The 21162-nt window shown below is 42.9% G+C and overlaps 1 protein-coding gene across 3 annotated transcripts in view; it reads left to right on the forward strand.

Annotated features, from left to right (window-relative positions):
* Positions 1–21162, forward strand: part of SDK1 (sidekick cell adhesion molecule 1) — a 390039-nt gene that overhangs the window by 287547 nt on the left and 81330 nt on the right. For all 3 annotated transcript variants that reach the window (XM_059862197.1, XM_059862198.1, XM_059862199.1), the window contains 5 exons: positions 3827–4018; positions 5868–5989; positions 13271–13380; positions 15794–15944; positions 18041–18278. In XM_059862197.1, the coding sequence (XP_059718180.1) occupies positions 3827–4018; positions 5868–5989; positions 13271–13380; positions 15794–15944; positions 18041–18278 (813 nt within the window). The remainder of the gene's footprint in view (positions 1–3826; positions 4019–5867; positions 5990–13270; positions 13381–15793; positions 15945–18040; positions 18279–21162) is intronic.

The following is a 21162-nucleotide window of genomic DNA, read 5'->3' on the forward strand; positions in this document are numbered from 1 at the left end:
GAGGAAACCTCTAGTTCTTATCAACAGAGGCAATATTGTTTTCAGATGGGAAACTACTGCAGCTGCGCAGGATGGGCATTCCATTTAACAAAGGTTTTCAAGGTATTGAAGCACAAAAAAGCTCCCAGATTTTAAATTACTGGAGGTAATTGGGAAGGGAGAAAATAATTTCATGTGGATCAAAATATTTTGGTTTTAGAATGCTAAAATGTTTAATTTTTTTTTTAAATTGTGTTACCATTTTTTAAAAATGCATTTTAGGAGTTTAAAAAATCAGATTTTTTGACCCTTGACCACTGAAATGTTATATCAGTCTAATTTCCTGAAGCATTTTAACTTTGCCAGGTGTAATTATTTTGATAGGGTTTCCCTTGTCAGTGTTTTCCTCTCTGTATCTGTGATGTGCACCATTTGTAGCTGGGTGCTCTGAGCTGTTTGTGGAGTCCTCATGCAGATCATCTCCTGCCTCTCCACCGTGGAAACCTGCCTGAAATATGCACTGATTTAAGTGGTTTGAGAACAGAACCTAATGACTCCTGAAAGCAGAGCAGTATTGATTCAGTGAGGATGGCCAAAGCCTTGCAAGCCCAAGTGCTTAAATTTAGGTACCTCCCCCCAGGATGATGTAATGCTGGTCCTTGATGAGCAGCAGGTAGCAGCTCTGTGCTTGGTGTTGCAGAATTACTTTGCTGAACACAAGCTGCCCCCTCCCAGAAAGGGTTGAAGCCAGATGGAACCAAATGATGGACTGGGTTCTATTTGGGGTAAATTGTTTCAGAAGGAATCAACTGAAGACATTTGTGGCAAAACACCAGTGTGAAAATGCCCAGCAGAGTCTATAAGGAAAAAGAAACCTCCTTAATGATGCAAATTGCATTTGGGATAGAAGAACAGCAAAATTGTTCATGCCCTGAGCACCTCAAAGGTTTAGAGAGGGCTGCTTGGAGATCTGAGTGCTCAGGGAGGCAATTATTCATCATTTCTGCTCACTGATGTCTTTACTGGACCTTCTTGTTCCCTGCAGGGGCTCTGGGAGGAGGGAAGCACGGAGGGGGTGCCCAGCAGCCAACCTGCTCTGGGAAATTGCCCATTACTCTTGCTGTAAATCTCAGTATCTTCCTCATTCCCTCAGCAAACGTTGATTTATGAGGATCTGGATGTGGACGGACAGTCTGTGATTGGGTGTAGTGCTCTCGTGTGGAGAATTTACTCCACATCAACAGAAAATTATTTCTGAAACTCCTCTGGTCATTAGTTCCTGTTAGGCAGTGTTTTGTGGAGTGCCAGAGTGTGGGGGAAGGATCTGTGGCACCTCCCCTGTCCTCTCTCACACCGGAGCCAGGGGAATCCCCCTGGAAAATCCAGCTGTGCTCCCCAGCACGTTCCTGGCAGGGCTCACATCTGTAACACAGGGAGTGTGTTCTCACCAGCACACGGCCCAGAGTTCTGCCCATCTCCCTCTCAGTGTGGCTGGAGGGCTACTTGGGGGCGCAGTGCTTGTTGTTCCTTTCCTTCAGCATTTCTTTTTTCCATCTGTTTTTGTTATGCCTGATTGCATTTGGCTTTGTGTCTGCTCGCTGTGTATGTACAGATTTTCTGTTCTCATCTTTTAGATGACTAGAATTTAACTATGCATTGGGGACTGAAATCCCTGACAGTAAATACCGCCTCTTTGCCTTTTCTTCAATTTACACAGAAACTTGGGATATTTTTCTTGGTGAACATTTTTCTTTTTTTCCCCAGAAAATAAATACATAGGGACTATGTGCTTAATGGGCGGGAAAGCTGGGTCTCTTCTGTGGTCACAAGGGAAAAGAGATAAAATGTCCAAAGAATAATCACCAACATTTGATGTATAACCTAAGCTTATCCAGATGGGAGAGGAGATATCTCAATCACTGAAGATTGCCTGGTGTGTGCTGAGTGACAATTTCTATTGTCCATAAGCAACAAATGGATAGAGAGGGAGCATTAAAAATCCCCTGCTTATCTTGCTCTGGTTATTTATTGTCTGGAACAGGCTGCACCCACAGCTATTGAAGGAAAAGGGGGCTTGTGATGGTCCTTCTGTCTGCAACTCCTTCGTGCCTTTGACTGAGCATCAAACACAGGGAACAGTCAGCCCCCACCTTTCTGCTCATCCTCTGTTAATTCAGGCAACAGAGCCCTTCAACTTGGTCAAAATCTTCCACCAGATTACAATCCTGTCTGTGCTACGTCAGCTCTGGTCTGGCAAATGATTCTTAAGCCTATTCAAAGAGCATCAAGCACCACAGTGTTTCCAAGACATCAGTAAATTACTGAGTTAATTAATTCCCACTCAGATAATTGTTTAAAACCAGTTCCAGATGAGCGTTCAGGAGTTTTTCCCCTTCCCCTCTGCAGTGCAAAGTCAGAGGAGCATTTGTGGTGTAGCTGGAATTGTTGAAGCATCACCTCCCTTTATCACTGCCCCCTCACCTGAAACATAATTAGTGACTGTGTGAGCACACTGAGCCCATTTTCATGCAAAATCAGGTCAAGATGCATCCCTGTCAGTGATGGCAGCTCAAAAGAGAGGACTGAGAACGTCTCACACCTCTCAGACTCTTGCAGAAATATTTGTCTCGCCGTGCTTTTGGCTCATGAGATGATGCTTTCTTGCTGGTTAATACCATGAGGGATTTTGCTACATCAATTCATATATGTTAATCAGCTTATCATGTCTTTTTACTTTTAAAAAAATTTTAAAAAAACCCTTCAAGCCCTCCAACTGGTCTGAATCCCTCATCTTAGATGATGGGAACAGGAACCCAGTAGGGAGTTTCTCTAGCCAGTTTGCCTTGTGCAGGGTTCACTCAGTGGGATTCCTTTCTGTTAGTCCTTTTCACTCACTTCAATTTCACAGGCATTCAAGAGCTATGTGTATTTTTTTTTTTCTTCACCCTCTGAGTCAAATCACAAAGAAAGCGGCAATCAAGCAAACTTTTCAGACATGCTCTCCAAGGACTGGCACAGCGAGGTTCACATGGGTTCAAATGAGAATAAAGTGGGACTGGGCAGGAGGAGGACAAGCAGATTTGGAGGCAAAATTGAGCAAATCAGACAGTGGAAAGTTCCAAAAGTTCTTGGAAGGCAAGTGGTTATCAAAGAGATAAAAAGGAAAGTCTGGTTATGATAGAAGAATAATATGGAGGTCAGGGCAGGTGCAGCTTTGGACAATGCATTGGCTCCAAGATGGTTTTGAAAGAAGGGATAATGATTCATCCTGCTGAAGGATTTCTGCAAGGAACAAGCGGTGGGGAGTAGAGGTTTTTCAGTTCCTAGAAGATTCCCACAATGTTCCTGCCTGCTTGTTATTGTCAGATTTCTAGTATTTCTAGACAGGCAGCGCTGAAGGTTACTTCAGCATGCAAAGGGAGAAAGCCCTACTAAGCACATAGAAATTTTTAATTAGGTATTCCAGCAGATGTTATATTTTCCAGTGTTGCTTCCCGTTTGCTATGTAGGGTTCACAGAATGAGAGTCCACCTTTCTGTCAGGTTGTTTCCAGGTTTCCAGGCCATTTCACACCAAGCACAGAAAAAAAAGCTGAGACCTCATGTCCTCCTGACAGGGAGATAATGCTCTGTGGGGTGTCTGCATCAATTGTTTATTGGAAATAACAATATTTTAAATACTTGGGTATTTTAGCCAGTGTTTACTTCAAGGAGGGTTTTTTTCTCTTGATAAAAGGTGATCACAAGGAGTGGCAAAAGGAAAAAGGATCCACCACGGCCCAGAAGCCCACACAGGAATTCTCTGGGTTCCGGGTGCCCCCCTGAGCTGTGGGTGATCTGTTTTGCAGGGTACCAGATCTCCTGGGAGGTGTATGGCAGGAACGAGTCCCGCCTGGCCCGCAGCCTGTCCAACAGCACCCTGGAGTACAAGATCACGGGGCTGTCCTCCCTCACCACCTACACCATCGAGGTGGCGGCCGTCACCGCCCAGGGCAGCGGCTGGGTCACCTCCTCCACCATCTCCTCTGGAGTGCCCCCAGGTTGGTCAGCCTGCAGGAAACCAAACCAAACAAAACCTGCTGGTTCTTGGTGTTTCTGTGTCCCAAAGGTCATGGGTTACTTCAGCTCGGCGGTAATAAAAGTTATTTTATTTGTAAAGCACTGGAGTTCTCTGCCGCGTAATTTGGATTTAATTTTCAGAACAGACTGAAATGTTGTTGTGAAGGTATTTGCAGTCTGAGATTTTCAGGAAGTTGAGGGTGTTTAATACAAAAAAAATATATGGGTATGACAATGGAATGGACAAAATAATAAAGTGGATCCAATACAGAATCTCCTGACATTTACAAAGTGACATCAAAATGAAGCCTGAATCATTTGAGAGTGTTGCTTTGGGGCAGAAAGCAGAGTTTGGGTGATATTAGAAGGGAAAGGATTTCCACGTGGAAGTAATATAGCTTATGTCAACTATGAGTGTTTCACTTTTATAGTGAAACTGAAATCTTATTTACAAGAATTTGAAGTTCTGGCCTAAAAAAATATTTGGGAGGGGGCAGTTCTGTCCCACATTGTCTGAGTTACCATTTGGGCACCTGTACATTTACCCTTTTTGTATTTTCTTTTTAAAATTCTACCCTCTGCCCCATCCAGTGTGAAAACCAAACTAAACAGCCAATTCATACCTCAAATAAGCAGTTTCAGTTAATAGAGAGGTTACAGAAGTAGAATTTTCCAAAGTGGAGCAGTTATTGCTCATCGCTGAGGGAATCCAATTTTTCCCTTCCCCAATATTATTTAACTTTTCTGTGTGTCCTAAAGTATGTTTGCCCTTCTGTTCCCTAATGGTAGGTAATTATGACAAGCTGCAGACTGGATCAATGCCATGATATCTGATGGCAGGGTGCCTGCCAGATAACAGCATTATCCCACTTGGGCAGGGTTAGTTGATCGATTGTGGTTCCCACAAATGTGAAGTAAGAACCAAGAAATACTGGGTGTTTCTGCTTATCTGAAATATATGCCAAAACCCTGCCCAGTTTTGGCCTTTTGCTGTTGCACAGAGTGCAGCATTATCATAAAATTACAGAATGGTTTGGGTTGGAAGAGACCTGAAAGCTAATTTAGTTCCAACCCCCTGCCATGGGCAGGGACACCTTCCACTATGTAATTACTGATTATAATAGTTATTTCCATTTGTTATAAATGCAGGTAACTATTGAGAATTTATTATAAACACTCTATATTTAATCTCTTTCCTGAACTTGCTTTTGTTGTTAATTCAGATGATATTAAAAATGTAAATGCCACTGTAATCTTGACTGATGGGAGGCAAAGATCTGATTGGGGCTTCAGATTTTTCCTCGTAGGAGGTCACCCTCTTTATTTGCTACAGGAATTGAAAAAAAAATCATCTACTTTAACCAGGCTTTAGAAATGCCCTGGAAAACCTAGATATTATAGGTCAATATTAAATACACTACCCAAAACTTTGAGGTTTTTCCAGTTGAAATTATATGTCCTCTAAGAAGTAAATAAATGTTACTGTAATTTGATTCTGGGGAAACAGAAGTTCAGTGGAATTAGGTGATTTGGCAGACATGGAGCTGGGAAGTGCCTTCCCCCAGGAACCACCAGGGTTTGTTCATTGGGAAGCTTCTCTAAAACAGTACCTGTAATTCTGTAGATGTGCTCTTTCTTTTTTCATTTGATCTGTAGCAATGTGGTGCGTGCTCAGAGAGCAGAAATAGTAATGCTGTGGGTAAAACTCTGCCAAAAAGAAAAATAACCACAACTGGGCCAAATTTTCCCTTTTCCCAAACTGAATGTCAGCTTGTGTTACTGGCTGACAAAGAGTGTTTCTACCTCTCATTTATTTTTCTGTTTCTCCAGAACTTCCAGGTGCTCCAACCAACCTGGTGATTTCCAACATCAGCCCTCGCTCTGCCACGCTTCAATTCCGCCCGGGATACGATGGCAAAACCTCCATCTCCAAGTGGATAGTGGAAGGCCAGGTGTGTCCCTGACAAAATTATCTTAATGAAGTTTCTGGGGGGTTAAAAAGAGCCTAACTAATGAATTCCTCTTGGGATTTCAGTTTTTGTTTAACTTTGGAGCAGAGCTCCTCTGTAAATGCTGGAGTTGCTGTCCAGGGCGTTCTGGGAAGGTTGGGATGCAGGGGAGTCTGAGGGGCTCAGCTCAGAAATGTCTGTGCCAGCCAGGGAGAGAAGGGGCAGATGAATGCTGGGACTTCTGTTCAGAAGAACAACAGAAAAAAGTTATATATTATATATACATATATATGTGAGAATGCTTATCCTTTAAATAATTCACATGGGGTTTTGTTTATGTTCAGAAGAACACCAGGTACACCAAAAACAGCACACACAGCAGAGCTTTAGTCCATCTTTCTATTTCGAAGAGGATTTGAAACTTGTGTTCAGGTTCTGTGAGGTGTCTTTTCAAAAGTTTGGAATTATTATCTCATAGATTCAGAAGTATAGGAAGAATTGCACTGAACAGTAAAGATACCATTATTCATGAGATTGAGTGTATTTTTCTATCTTGTAATGGAATATATCAAGGTTTTCTATCCAGGCCTCTAGATATGAATAGGATGAATTCTCTTCTCCATGAGCTTTAAACAATATCCCTCTTTCTGCTGTCATTATGCCTTGGAGGAGTTATATATTCCTCATTTGTTCTCCTGACAGATGAGCTTTGCTTCTTCCTTTCCTCCCACAGGTCTTTATAAATACTATAATCTGTTTTTAAGACCAAATGTTGGACTTCTTAAATCACCGTCACCACTTAGACATGTTGATACAATCACTTCACTTGGTAATGAGATTGTTGTGAACAAGTTGGTACATTTTGTGCCATTTATATACACATTATGGCATATTACAGAATTAAACACCAAAATCCAATAATATGGTGGCTTAGCACATTCTGAGGAGCATTTTCCTGCTGGAACACCGCATTGATATTGGTAGGAATTTGTTAATTCAGTGAGTTACAGACTGCTGCTGAAGTGAAGCAAATTTGAATGCTTTAAAACTGCAGTGATAATTACCATGAAGTTCATCTGCATCCTTGAAGAGCCTTGGGTACAAACAGTGGTTTGAACAGTCCTCAGTGTGCAGGGAGGGTCTTCACAAACCCTCACCAACATCTCATGCATCACTAGAAAAGTCCAGGGTTTTTTGGTTCTGACAGATCCAGGAATTATTTGCTCCTTTTGGGGAAGGAGCACAGCCAAGTCCTTGAGGAATCTGGGCAGTCCTTTTAACCACAGCAGCCCTACAAGTTTCTGCTGCTCCACACCTCGCTGCTCAGCTTCAGCACAACAAGAAATGTTGCTCCTAGTGGATTTCAGGAAAAAATAAAAACTCTTGCTCACCTGATTAATGAAAATCAGTTCAGGTACGCAGTGAAATTGGTGAGTCCTCAAGGATATGGCAAATCCTGTTTCCAGGATGACAGCTGTGTGTAATCCTTTGTTCACAGCCCCTTTCTGCCAGCACTCCTCTCAAACTCTTTCTCTCTGAAAGTGCAATTTCACAGCACTTTCAGCCAATCTAAAGCACAGCTCTGGTTGTCCTGTTCCTGTTCCCTCTCCCCATCCCACTTACCAAGACTTTTCCTCCTCCTGTGTCTGCTGGCACAGGATCAGACCTGGAGCTGCTGCTGCAAGCTTTGATCCAGCCAAGAACGAATGATTTTCAGACAGACCAACTCTGCACAGGCTGTGTGTGATCAGAACATCCTTGTGAGGGGAGGGGGTGTGAACATGGACTGGGAGCAGAGAGAAGGGCAGGAATGCCTCTGCCTCCACTTGGATCCAAACTGCCTTGGACCTGCCCACCTTTAAAAGAGCTTTTTTTCTGCTGCCAGTGCCACCCCAGTCTCCATTTCTGCCTTTGGTGTGGTCTGTTCTCAGCTGGGATTTGTCCGTGCTGGGCTGCAGGCTGATGTTGCAACATCTGTATTTTAGCATGGACAACCATAACTGCTCCTTAGGACTGTGTTGGATTGAAGGGCTGTGGTTGTACAATACTGGAGTGGAGGGAGGGGTTTGGTCCTTCTGCATCTTTCATTCACTGACCCATGTACAGCTTTTAATAGCAGTGTTAAGTGTTTCATGCCTTGGCATTAAATTAAAAGCCACTTGAGGGGTGGTTTTGCACACTCTGATTTTAAAGCTGATGGCATTGCATCACATTCAGCTATAAAACACTAATCTGTGATTTGGGCTCTTCATCTGTGTCCCTGCCCCTCTGTAAGCTGGGCAACACCTTTGCTTTGGACATCCCTGATAATTCTGACTCTTCTCTTCCATCTCTACTGGGAATTTACCTTGCACTCTCAATCTCTGAGTCCTTACAGACAAAATTCAGCTGTTTTGTATTCACAAACACAACCAACCTGCCACCAACGTGTTTTTCTTCTTTGTTCCTTTATTTGGCAGAAAGCTTCCTTGGTGAGGGCAGGTCTAGAAAATGTTCCAAGTGCTCCAGTTTGGCTGAGAGCCATTTTTGAAGTCTGATACTTCATGAACAATTTGGATGAGAAACACAGCTGGGAATTCCAGCTGACGTGAAATTTTTGTGCATCTGGCCTTGGTTTCTGCTTTTTGTTCCTGGGTGTAAATTCATGGGAGCTACTGTGGAACTAATTCCCAATTATGTCAATGAGCATGAGAGGAGATCAAGTCTTTAAGAGTTTAGTGTTGGTAGATACTGAAATATCAAGCGTTAAAAATCCCATTTCTGTGTTTCTAGTGAAAGTACATTCTGTGCTTGTGAAAGGATTTTTAAAAAATCATTAGATTCTTTCTTTCCCATCATTTTATCTAGGCTCAGGACTGGAGGAAACTGGATTTCCAAACAGAGAACTACAGAAATGTACCAATGCTGTTTAAAAAATGCTTCTAACATTTTTTTAGTATTACATAGAGTATGAATTAGAGGGATGAGGCTCAAATGCAGTATAAAGGTTCCACTGACACTTGTTCAGAGGGACCAGCAGTCCCCCTGATTGGGGGCATTGACACTCACAGGTAACCTGTTCCTCTACAAAGAATTTCAATAAATCCTTCCAGCCATCCTGTCCTCTCAGATGCAGTTAGAGCATATTTTGCTGATTTCTTTTTTTTGCAATTTTCAGCCAAGAATTACCCCAAATCCCTGCTGGTGTTCATGTAGTTTCATGTTTGCCCTCTCTGGCAGTTGCAGCCCAGTTTTTCTTCTGTTGGATTTTTCCTGGTTTTTTTTTTTTTCAGGAAAAATGTGTCTAAATTGATCATGGAATGGTTTGGGTTGGAAGGGACCTTGAGGATCATCCATTTTCAACCCACCCTGGCTGTGCCTTGGTGGGTGCTCAGTCCACACCATCGAGCTGATCACAGAATCTGGGGTAACTTCTGCCCAGTCAGGTGTGTTGTTCTGGTGATTCTGGATATTTGCAGGCAGCCCAAGACCTGCAGAATGGCTGAAAGCTGTTTCTGAAGAGGTATCACATTTCCTGGAGCCATGAGTGTGTGGGCTGTTATAGAGAGTTTTTGCTTAAAGCCTTTCTGCTGTTTTTAGAAAGGTTTTTGTATGAATGTCATGGTGAGCAGGAGCAGAGTTTCAAAGTGGTAAAACCTTTAAAGTATTATCTCTGTGTTGCCTTCTAAAGCTGTGAGTTGGGAAAAAAGTTGCAACTTTAGCCATGAATTTGTGTGGTTTTGTGGGTGAAGCCAGTGACCCAGATAGGATTCATCCATTGCACCAGGTGATTCTCTGGGTGTCGTTTTCACTTCAGAGCTGGTAAATAAAGTGTCTGAAACTCTGACAGTTTTATGCCCTTGACAATCTCTAAATCAAAAATGGCTGAATCGATGTAAGGATTTAGTAAGAAAAAAAATTGCACCTGGGCTGACATCCCCTGAACCGAATTTCTCCCAAAGAGATTTCAAATGTGTGAGTTATGGACCTCTAAAACGAAAACTCTGGCACATCTTGAACTATAGCAGGACAAGGGCTACCTCTGTAATGTGCAGGAGCATTGTGTTTTCCCTTCTTGTACAGGAGCATTGTGCTTTCCTTTCCTGCAGTTTGTACTTCGTAACTGAAGTTTTGGAGGCGTTTCTGTCCTATACACATGATTTTTTCATGCCAAATTTTAATGTTTTGGGTTTTCTTTTTAAAGTCAGAATTCTGCAGCTTTGCTCATGTGGTGCATCCCATCAGAATATGTTGAGTCATTTTATAAAATATGTAATGTTTTTCTTTTAAGAAATGGAGAAACTAATGCATGGGGAAGTAAAAGGTTCTGACATCACTCCCAATATTGTTTTACACTGTCTCATTTCTGCAATAATGAAGGAATATGGCCTTTTATTGGATGGATTGCCTTGGGAGCAGCTGAGGGATGGCAATGAATATGTGCTGAGCAGTGATGGGTGATGGTTATTGAGCATTCTATGAAGTGTCTCAGGGGACAGAGGTGTTTTTATTGTGGCAGTGCTGGGGTCCTTGGGGGCTGTGGCCCCGTGGCACAGGGAACTGGGAAGGTGCAGAGTGTGTTCCTCGAGGAGTTTTTCTGCTGATGGTAACAGAAAAGCAGCTGGTGCCTCATCTGCCTCCCAAAACAAAGCACCCACGAGTGTGTGTGATCTGTCAACAAACACCATCCTGCTCTGAAGTGTGCATACACTGTTATCCAAAAAAACAGCTGCAAGAAAGAAAAGCCTTTAACTTCACTTGATGTTCTGCAGAGCGGCTCAGAGTGGGCTCTCCTGCCCCTCAAAGGACTCTTTTATCCCAGCCACTGCCCGTGGTTCTTTCTGCCCCGTGGGGATCCCTTTGTACTCTGATTCTTGAAATTGATAAGTTTCCTCTGATCTGACATCAGAGTGTTTCAGCAAAAATAGTTTCCTTTTCCTTCCTCAGCCTGAAACTTGGAATCTGCTATAGATTTTGGGGGAGTTAAAAATATAAAGTCCATCACTGAAGGTTTTCTTCTAAGGCTCACTTCTGAGAATACATACAGATAAATATATCTTAAATAAATACATGAAACTTCTTCTGAGCAACGCAGACCTAGTAAAAGATCCGTTATGTTTCCACCTTTGCAGCCCACCAGAAAAGGTCTCACTGAGGCAAAGTCAGCCCTGCTGGGCCTTGTGCTCCTTAATGTGTATTAATGGCCTGCCTGCTCTGCACAGCAATTGCAACCTGTGGGTCCTTTTTTTTTTCTTCTCATTCTTTTGTTAGGTAAGAAATATTTTTAAAAGCTCTTACTGCTCTTAGAATACAAAAAAGACAACTTTGTCACCACTGGAGATTATTTGCAGCCTCCAGAACACTGTGGATTGTTGCTATACAATTACTGCAGCACTTGGAGGTGATGCTGTTACATGCAAAATTTACAAAAATAAGCATTTACTATAAACTTCCTACAGTATTATTAGAAAATTCGTTTAATAAAAAGTGTTCTCTGTTTCCTTGACTGAAATCAACCCTCTCATCCTTTCTTTGTTTGTGTAGGGCTTTTTTTTTTTTTCTTTTCAATCTCTTTATCAACCTTTTGTTCTCCAGGTTCAGTTTAGGGATGTTCTGTTTTACCCTGCAGACCCATCTCAACTGTTTTCCCTTCAGCTTCCACATCCACGGGCTTCACTGCAATTTATGGAGCTTAGTTAGGACTGGCAATTTTAAAAGGTCCATAATTTTCAGTACCATCTATTTTATATGTTGTTTAGTCTATGGCAGCGACCTTGATCCCCCAACAAGTCTGAAAGGCCCATCAAGACCTGTCCAGCCACATCCTCCATGGAATCAGTGTTCTGCTGGAAAGATCAGAGAGGCTTCTTTCCACAGGGCAATGCAGAACTTTCTTCTCTGGCCTAATTTTCTTTGTGTCATTTCTTCGTGCACAAACATAAATATGCAGCACATCAAGTCCTGGGTGAGCAAAGAACTAAAACATCTATAAATAAATCAGGCTGCTTCTTCTGAAGGGGGAAAAAAAAAGAAAAGAGTGAATGAAACCTAATTTTCTATTTGAAGTACTCGGGGTAGGCGAGATACTTGGGGCTGTGGTGCCTGTGGAGTGTTTGACAGTGTCTGTGGCTGTAACTCGTACACAGAACTTGGAAGGGATCTGTTGAAAAAAGATTAAAAGAAATGGCTCTTTACACAGTGGGTTGTGAGCTTCTGGAATGAGTTGCCACAGCAGCCTGTGGGAGTGGATAGTGTCAGTAGGTTAACAAGGGATAAGGTGTCTTTGTGGATGTTCAGTCTGTGAATAGACACTGAAGGGAAGAGCTGCCCAGGCACCCCCTGCCACCCTTCAGCCCCTGGCTGTGGACACCAGGGTGAGGGAACTGGGCTACACCCACCCTTTGTGGTGGGGCTGGAGCACCAGAGGAACATGCTCAGTGCTGGGGGATTATTCCAGGGGCCTTGCCTGAGCTCCCCTGGGTTTCAGCACCTGCAAATCTCCAAAGGGAAGCCCAGCCATCCAGCCCTTCTCCCCTTGGCTCAGGCACAGCCCTGCCCACGTGTGCTGCGTCTTCCAGGTCAGGCTCTGGCCTCTCTCATTCCCTGTTGGTTTCCTTTTAAGTCCTGATTCATCTTCATTTAATCTCCAGAAAGCTGCATAGAAAGCAATGCTCAGTTCTCATCAGTGTTTAGTCCCTTCTCACTCTGCTGTGGCTGAGGGCCCATGTTGGGCAACATGCTGTGATTAATTACTACAAAGGGTTGCTCATGGAAAAGTCTGGTCTAAGTGCAGAGCAGCAGATGAGGTTAAAACACTTTTGTTCTTTGACTTTGTTCTTGTTTCTCTGTCTTCATTTCCATGGCATTTTGCCTCCATTGAGACTTGCTTAGTATGCATCAGTTCCTGCGAGTTATTATCAAGGCTATTTTTCATTCTCTTATATTACTACTTGATACTTTTGTATTGTGGCAGGAAGATTGAACAGGGTATTATTGCTCTCATGGTGTTTTTTCTGGAAGGGATCTTATCACAGGATCCAGTGAAGTCCCATCAGGTACAAGGAGACTTGGCTAACTTGGCTGGGTTTTCTCTTTACAAATAACTAGTCATAAAAAAATTAGTATTAACTGGAAAATGTGTTTAACAGCATTTGTGCTTCCACTGCTGTGATGACACACATTGTAAAAGAGGTTTTTGTTATATATATATATATATATATATATATATATATATATATATATATATATATATATATATATATATATAGCCAACTTAGTATTCCTTCTAACCTGTCCCTTGTGCAGGTTGGTGTGCTGGGTGATGAGGAAGAATGGGTGACTCTACATGAGGTGGAGAATGAACCTGATGCTCAGATGCTGGAGGTACCAAACCTCACTCCTTACACTCATTACAGGTAAGAACAGCAGGTAATTACCTGCAACGTGGAAAAAAAAAAAAAAAAAGAGTAAATGGCAGCATGAAATTTCCTATTCAGAAACATTTGGCTGAGTTTTATAATCAGAACAAAAGGGAAAAGCTTTGTTGTTTTCATAGGTTATACTTAAAATTACCAATCTGATATTGTTAATTGTAATTCACATAAGATTCAGTTGATAACATTGAGAAGGAAATTCAAGTGCTCAGTGAGATACTTTTACAAGGAGCTGCTATCCTGTGACATCCCTCCTTGAAGAGAGCATCAGTGGAACATCAGCCAGTGACAAATCAATCGTAGTTAAACTGGTGCAAACCTGTAATTACATATTTGCATCAGCTTAAACATCTCTTCATTGATTTAACTTAATTTGGTAACATCAGTTAGATGAAACCTTTGTTTATAGGAATTTACCAAGTTAAGCTTAATAGATATAAGCAATGCCTAAACTGATTGAGGTGACTCTGCATTGTGGGTACACCCCAGTTAAACAAGATTGATTTTTAAATCAATCCAATCCAAGTGATGCTGTGGTATAGACAAGACTGGAGAATTTCAGGTACTCAGCCCTAATGAAAATACTTTCATGATCCAGCTTGCTAATGGAGAGGCTGGTGGAAAGGAAATCCAGTGGCAAGTGTTAAATCAGCACTCAAGAAACTTGTCCATTTTGTGCTGGCTGAAGGGGCTATTAAGTAACCCATGTGCTGTTGTAAGCCAGGAGTAGGTGCACCCAAGGATGGTTCATGTAATTTACAACTGACTCAGTGCTGGCATGTAATTTTCCTCCCTTGGTCACAAACCTAGGAACATATTGAATTTCTCACTAACTCTCCACTGAAGTGCTTTAAACCTCATCTTCCAGAGCCAAACGTTTTACTAAAAGGTCTTTGAAAATTTTTTTGAACTTAAGTAGAGATTTCTGGTGCAGAGGTTTAGGAAAATTATCTTCAGGTTAAGAGGATTTTGCTCTGCTCATAAAGACAGATCCTAAAGCTGAAAAGGCAGGGGTGAGCAAGAAAGTGCAGGTTGTACCACAGTTCAACTTTCACTGTCCATGAAGAATAAGGAAAACTTGCAAAATGGAGAAACATTTTTGGGATAGCAAATAATGAAGAATATGAGAAATTTGGGATGATTGGTTTTTCCCAGTTGTTAAACTTTTTGGTTTATTTTATTCTTATGCCTCATTTTTCTCTTATATTCATTAAATTCTAGAGTGGTCCCACTTATGCTGGAATCTTTCATACATCCACTTCCCTTTGACTTTTTTTCATTTCAAGGCAGCTCCTTGAATTTTGCCTATTTTTTGTCTCTCCTGCATGCAAAGATAGGAACTTTTTTGGTTTTGCTTCAGTCTTGACCAATTTTATACAAATTTTTGAAACCTAGAAAGCTGTTGCCAAATGGATTTGTTGTCCCCTGATCAGCTTCAGTCATTGCTCACTGAGGAAATGCATGGTGAGAGCTGATTATCAGAGCACATATTTACAGGCCATTCTTCTTTCCTGCATTTTGGGCTAGTGTTTGAGGGTGAAATCAGGACAGTATTTGTTTAATGTGTTTCCTTCAGTGCACTTTGGAGGGACATCAGAGCAGGTAAATAAACACTGCTGTGTTGACTGGCTCATCCTTTTCCCAAGCTCTGTCATTAGGTCCAAAAATTAAGGGTTTAATGTGAGCAGGTCACGTATTTATGTGCAAGTGCTGGGTGCTTCCAGTTGCTTGTGATGGGTGAGAGTATCTGAAATATATAGCACATCTTAATTACATGGTGCTCCTTGTAAAAAAAGATTTCCCTAAATCTTTTGTGACCCAGTAAGGATTTCTATTGTAGAAGAGATGGTTTCAAGCAGACAGGGTATTTTTTAAAGATGCATATCCATATTAAATAACTTAATCTTTCTTGTGCAGGAAGGCTGAAAATGCAGCACGGGGATAAATCAGCCTCTTTCAACGCGTAATTGAGGGGAAATGTTATCACCAGTATATATTTTATATTGACAGGGAATGAGACTATCCAAAGTTTGATATTTTAATACCTTTCTGAATGTATTGTATAAGCATCACCAGAGAAAATCACTTACTGCCAGCATAAGCTCATCAGGCTTGGTATAATTAACATAAATTTCTCACACAAATACCTAAGTTTCTAATAGACCCTAAGCTAATCTCATTTTCATTTTTCAAATACCTGAGAGGATCTGAAAGCAGTTACCATCAAGCATTCAGCAGTGAATACAAAGGGGACCCGCGTGCGGCGACCTTTGCGGAGCGTTTCGGAAGCCGCTAATTCGGATTTTTCCACCCGTCCTGCCTCCCAGGAGAAGCGAGGGAGCATTCCCTGAGCCCTGACTGTGGCACTTGCTGCTTTTTTCCCCCCTTGCTGCAGGTTCCGGATGCGTCAGGTGAACGTGGTGGGCCCCAGCCCCCTGAGCCAACCCTCGCGGGTCATCCAGACCCTGCAGGCGCCGCCGGACGTGGCCCCCGGCAGCGTCACCGTGCGCACGGCCAGCGAGACCAGCCTGTGGCTGCGATGGGTGGTGAGCAGCTCAAGGGACGTGGGGATGGGGCTGGGGATGGGGCTGCTCCCCCGGGGCCAGGGCAGCCCTCCCCTAAGTGCCTCTTCCTCCTCATCGCACTCAGCGCAGAGGAGCAGCAGCCAAATTGTTTCCTTTTCCAGACTAGTCGGAAATCTGAGCCTTGCCTTAAGTGCCTATTAATCAAATAAATTGCCTACTGCCACTGTTTCTGCCACTTCATCAGGGGAATGTGGCTGTGTGTAAAAGCTTGGCTTTGAGGAGCTCCAGGACCACAGTCTGGGTCAGCACATAGGGCAGGAATGGGGCACTCGAGCCAATTTGCCGCTTTCCAGGGCTCGGTTGTTTGCTCTGTACAAAACGGTCCCCAGAAGGTGCACCCCGGCCATGGGCAGCATCCCATGGTTCTCAGAGCTGTGGTGCAGCAGCAGCAGCAAGGCTGGCACTCCTGTGGGAAGATTAGATTTAGCTGAATCGGTGTGGAATTATGTGCTAAAATGCAGAGATAAATGATTAATTGCGAAGATGCAGCAATTGCTGACATGGCTGTGCCCCTTTGCCCATCTCAGTTACCTGCAGAGTTGCCACATTGGGATTTACTTGGCAATTAACCTGCTCCAGAATGGCTTTTCTTCACCCCTGTTAGGCAGAGTTTTCCACCGGGGTTACTGCGGTGTGAAGTTGATGAAGCACAGGTTTCCTTGTGCCCAAATGTTAGCTTTTCCATGCATAAACTCATTATGGCTGGAAGTCAAAATCAGGCTGGGAACAAGAAGGTTTTTCTCCTGTTGGAAAGGAATAATCTGAGTTTCTCAACAGGACACTGCACTTAATGCTGAACCTTGCCAGACCCAAACCTGGAGCTTGAAGGTGTCACCTCACTGCCCACAGAAGAGCCATTGCAGTTCCTTTGAGAGGCCCCACACAACTCTGTCATGGCTTTTCTGTGTCAATATCGTGCCCACCTTGGTACTATATCCAGACCTACATGTCTTCCATCAAAATTAACTCCAGGTTGTTTTAAGAGCCTTTAAAACATGAAGATTGTGCTGCCTGAAAGCCTGTTTTCCATGAGTCAAACTGCAGGATTCAGGAGAAGCAACAGCCACAGCTAAAAATGACCTGATAAACACTTTTCATGCTTAATAACATCAATATTTGAAAGTGTTTAATGTCTTTTATTTCAAGACCTGCAGGTGAATCTGTTTTCCCCTGGGAGCTGGGGATTCCTCCCTTCCTGCAGAATGAGGGTCACGCTTCTAGCCCTGCCTGCCTGCGGGGTAGAGCCTTCTAAGCTGTGAAATGTTAATGTGTATCCAGCTTTCCCAGTGAATCAGAACTGAATCTCAGCCATCCGTGGCATGGCGTAGTTAGTTTTACAGCAGAAAAACTCCAAACTTCATGAAGTAGGCTAATTATTTCATATTTTAATCTCTGAAATTGCTTGGGGAGTTAGAATACAAGAATGAATCTCTACTGATAAATGGGTAGGCAGAGAGTCAGTAAAAAAAGGCAAAAAATGTACGATAAATGAATTTGTCACATGCTTCAGCAATTTATCATTCATTTCCATAATTAATCACAAAGCTCTGAAATATATTGTATTCATATCATCTCTGTTGATACACCCGCAGCAAAGGGCTTGTTTTTGTGAGCAAACCTGCTTGGCTCAAAATTAAAAAAGAAAAATTCCAAGCAGGACAGAAACCTAGAGATCACAAAGCATAAACCAGAAAAATCAACCTCTTGATCATTTCTGCCTTGCTATGGCCTGCACATGGGTTCAGGAACAGAGCCCTGTGGCAAGCTGAACTATGTAATGAAGAACAATAATTGTGCTCTTTGTTTCTCATCTATGTCCCTTAACCTAGAGACAGAAACACGGACAATTGTGGCAGTCCATTGAGATTTTTCACAGTGACACTCAGTAAGAAAGTCCTAAGCGCTGTAGATGTTTTATCACCGTTGGGTCCTGGATTTTTTTGTCGTCCTTTTCTTACTGGTGCCATTTGTGTCCCCTCCTGAGGAGTGGCTGGGGTCAGTTCCCAGCTCTGGCCGCGTGTCCTGATGGGGACATTGTGTTTCCTGTCCCTCGGCAGCCGCTGCCTGACACGCAGTACAACGGGAACCCTGAGTCGGTAGGGTACCGCGTCCGGGCGCGGCGCGTGGACCTGCCCTCCCCAGCCCTGCTGCAGGTGCTGCCCGACCGCCTGGCGCGGGAGTGCACGCTGGAGGAGCTGCAGGAGTGGACGGAGTACGAGCTGCAGATCCAGGCCTTCAACGCCATCGGGGCAGGGCCCTGGAGCGAGGCCGTCAGAGGTCGGACGCGGGAGTCGGGTGAGTCCAAGCACCACATCCAACCCAGGGAATTCACCACTTTCTGCTCTTTTGTTCAGATTTTAATTTTTTAGTTTGGTGTTTCAGTGTTGGGTGGGTTTTTATTTGCTTGCTGAGCCATGAAATCTGAAATTAAATTTAAAAAAAACTATCTTGAGATGCACTGCAGGCAAAAAGACATACAGACATTTGAAGGGTTATTTCTTTTTTTTTATTCCTACCTTGCTTTCATGCACAAACCTTCAGGTTTTTTATTTAAAGCAAACAGAACAACCTCTCCCTATTTCTGGCCCAGTGTGGACAGCACGAGGAGAAGCTTGTGTACAGACTTTTCTGGCTGAGTTGCTTTCTCATGCCTCCTCTTCCTCCCCAGTACCCTATTTTCTCTAATCCTCCCCTTTTCCCCGTCTGCTTCTAGCCTGAGGCACATTTTCTCACAGCTGTGGTTACCTGAAATTTCATTTCAAGCACCAAATAATTCTAAAAGGGCACAAGTCACGTTAGAGAGCTGATTACCCAGAGAGAAATAAAATAATTACCTGAGCTTCTGATGGCACATTTTCAAACCTGCCTTCCAAAATTGTGTGTACAAGGCTGTGTAGACATAACCTGCTCACAGACCTGGAGCAGCAGGGCTGTATTGTTGAGCTGAATTGTCCAGGCAAGCACAGAGACTTCAAATATCAGAAGGAAGCTGTCACTCTCAGGCAACAGTAAATTACTGTTAGCTCTGGAGAGCAGTGAAGGCAGATGTTGAAAAGCTGCTCTCTAGCTGTTGACTTCCCCAAAACTTATTTCCAGGCCTACCCTACAAGCACATGGGAAGTGAAAAGTTATGTTGCAAGTTAGCAGCAAAGTGGGTGACGTGTGCAGTTTAAAAGTTTAATAATAAATCTGTTTGTGACACTTCTTTGTGCAAGGTTCAATGCTGATGTTTTTCCCTGGTTTTTTTGCAATTTTTCTTCGTTAAAGAAGTTTTGGGATTTAATCCTGTGCATGCCTGATGTGTGCATGTCTGTGCCCTGTGTACCACGCAGTGCTCCTTGGTGGGAAGCGAGACCAGGCACAGCAGGGTTTGGTCTGCTGGCTCAGATAACTCTGCTTTGAACCAGCCAGGGAGAAAGCTAAACAAAGTCATCCCCCTCCATTGAAGTGTTGCTCTTTGGGAAGGAGTAATTGCAGAGCGATTGCCAGAGGTGTTTTAAAGAAGGCTTGTGCTGGAGTTAGAGATAGCACGACCCAGACAAAGCAGTTCTCTGTCGTAATAAAAAGATATCACAACCTCCACTTTTGCCTCTCCGCTGCTCTTCAAACACTTCTTTTGAAATGTAGTAAATACTGAGATTAAGTCATTTCATAAAACCTTAGGATTGCAGCGCTCTTGCTCAGCATCTAAAGATCAGAGGTTATGCGTGGATCTGGCATTTTCTCTGGGAGTATTAAGAGAAGGTTGACTTGAAACTGATTGTGGGAGGCACACAGAACCTGGGATCAAAATAACACAAAGCTGTGATCTAGGCCGTAAGGACTCGTTTGGTTTTTTCCATGTGTTTGCTTTGATACTGACATCTGATTTCTTGCATAGAGCAAGTCGGGGCTCAGACTTTTGGCTGTATCTTCCTAGATTTAGAATATACAAGATGTGCTGGCTTAGCAGCAAACTGTATGAAAGCACTTCAGGGAATCTGGAATTAACCTGTATGCACAGTCAAATGGGGTTAAAATGCAAATAAAAGATATTTAAAGCCGGAGAGAAAGGTCAAAGCACTTTTAGGTCTGTCTTTGGAACTATAAGAAAAATTCTATTTATCACTTATGTTCTCCAAGCACTTAAAAATATTTCTTTTTCTGTTTTTTAGATACAGAATCTTGGGGAAGTTGGTTTGCTGGTGCTGGGGGGTGTAAACATCCCGCACAGCTGGCCAGAGGTGCCTTGGCCAGAATCATGTGGCGCTTCCTTGGCACAGCTCCTGGCTCCATGTTTTATGCCATCCAAGGAGATAAGGAGTAGAGCCCAGGCACTAAACCAGGTCATGGTATCTGATGGCAGAGCAACTACTGGAGCCCAAAATCTTTATTGAAAATAAAGCTCTGCTTGAGCGTTTGTTTGCTTTAGCTTGTGCAATCACAGCACTGATAGCTGAGCACAAATGCCAACAACAATAGTGGGGCATGTCATTACAAGTACTCACTGGTTTCTGAAGCTCCTGAATATATAAAACAAATCAAAACCAAAGAAACTATGAGGGAATAAATAATGCTGTAGGTTTTGGTTACACTGGCTTGAAAAACAGTTGGGAATTCCTAAAATTAAAATCTGGGATAGGATTGCAAGCAGCTGAAGGTGGAGGGAGATGAATTAGGATTTTTAAACAGGACAGGTTCTATCAATCCAAAATGTTTTTGTAATGTTAGAAATTAAATAGCTCATTAAATTTTACGGTGTAAAATAACTGCAGAGTAACAAGCTCAGTTTCCACTCAATAAATTGACAACGACAGTAGGTCCAATATAGAGAAAGCAAGAAATTGCAGAGGCATCTGATGTATTAGAACAACCTTGGCAGGGCTGCTTCCTCTTAGATACAGACCCTGTTGCTTTCAAAAAAATTCATCTCAGATACACCTAACGCAGTGCCTTAATGGATTTTGTGCTCTTAATATTCAGCTACATGAACGTGTACACTTGTCTTACAGGATGAGCTACTGAAGGAGCATGGTCACACATCCATGGCAGGGATCCATCTCCCGGTGCCTGGGAGTCTGACCTTCACAGAGCAGTTACTGGGCTGTGATGGAGCATCTCTTGATAATTCATATGTGGTCCAGTGTCACTGTGGGAATTTGTACAAGCTGAGGATTTGGCCTGCAGTACCTAATTTTAT

This window comes from Haemorhous mexicanus, chromosome 17, assembly GCF_027477595.1.
Source record: "Haemorhous mexicanus isolate bHaeMex1 chromosome 17, bHaeMex1.pri, whole genome shotgun sequence".
In the NCBI taxonomy this organism is placed as follows: Eukaryota; Metazoa; Chordata; class Aves; order Passeriformes; family Fringillidae; genus Haemorhous; species Haemorhous mexicanus.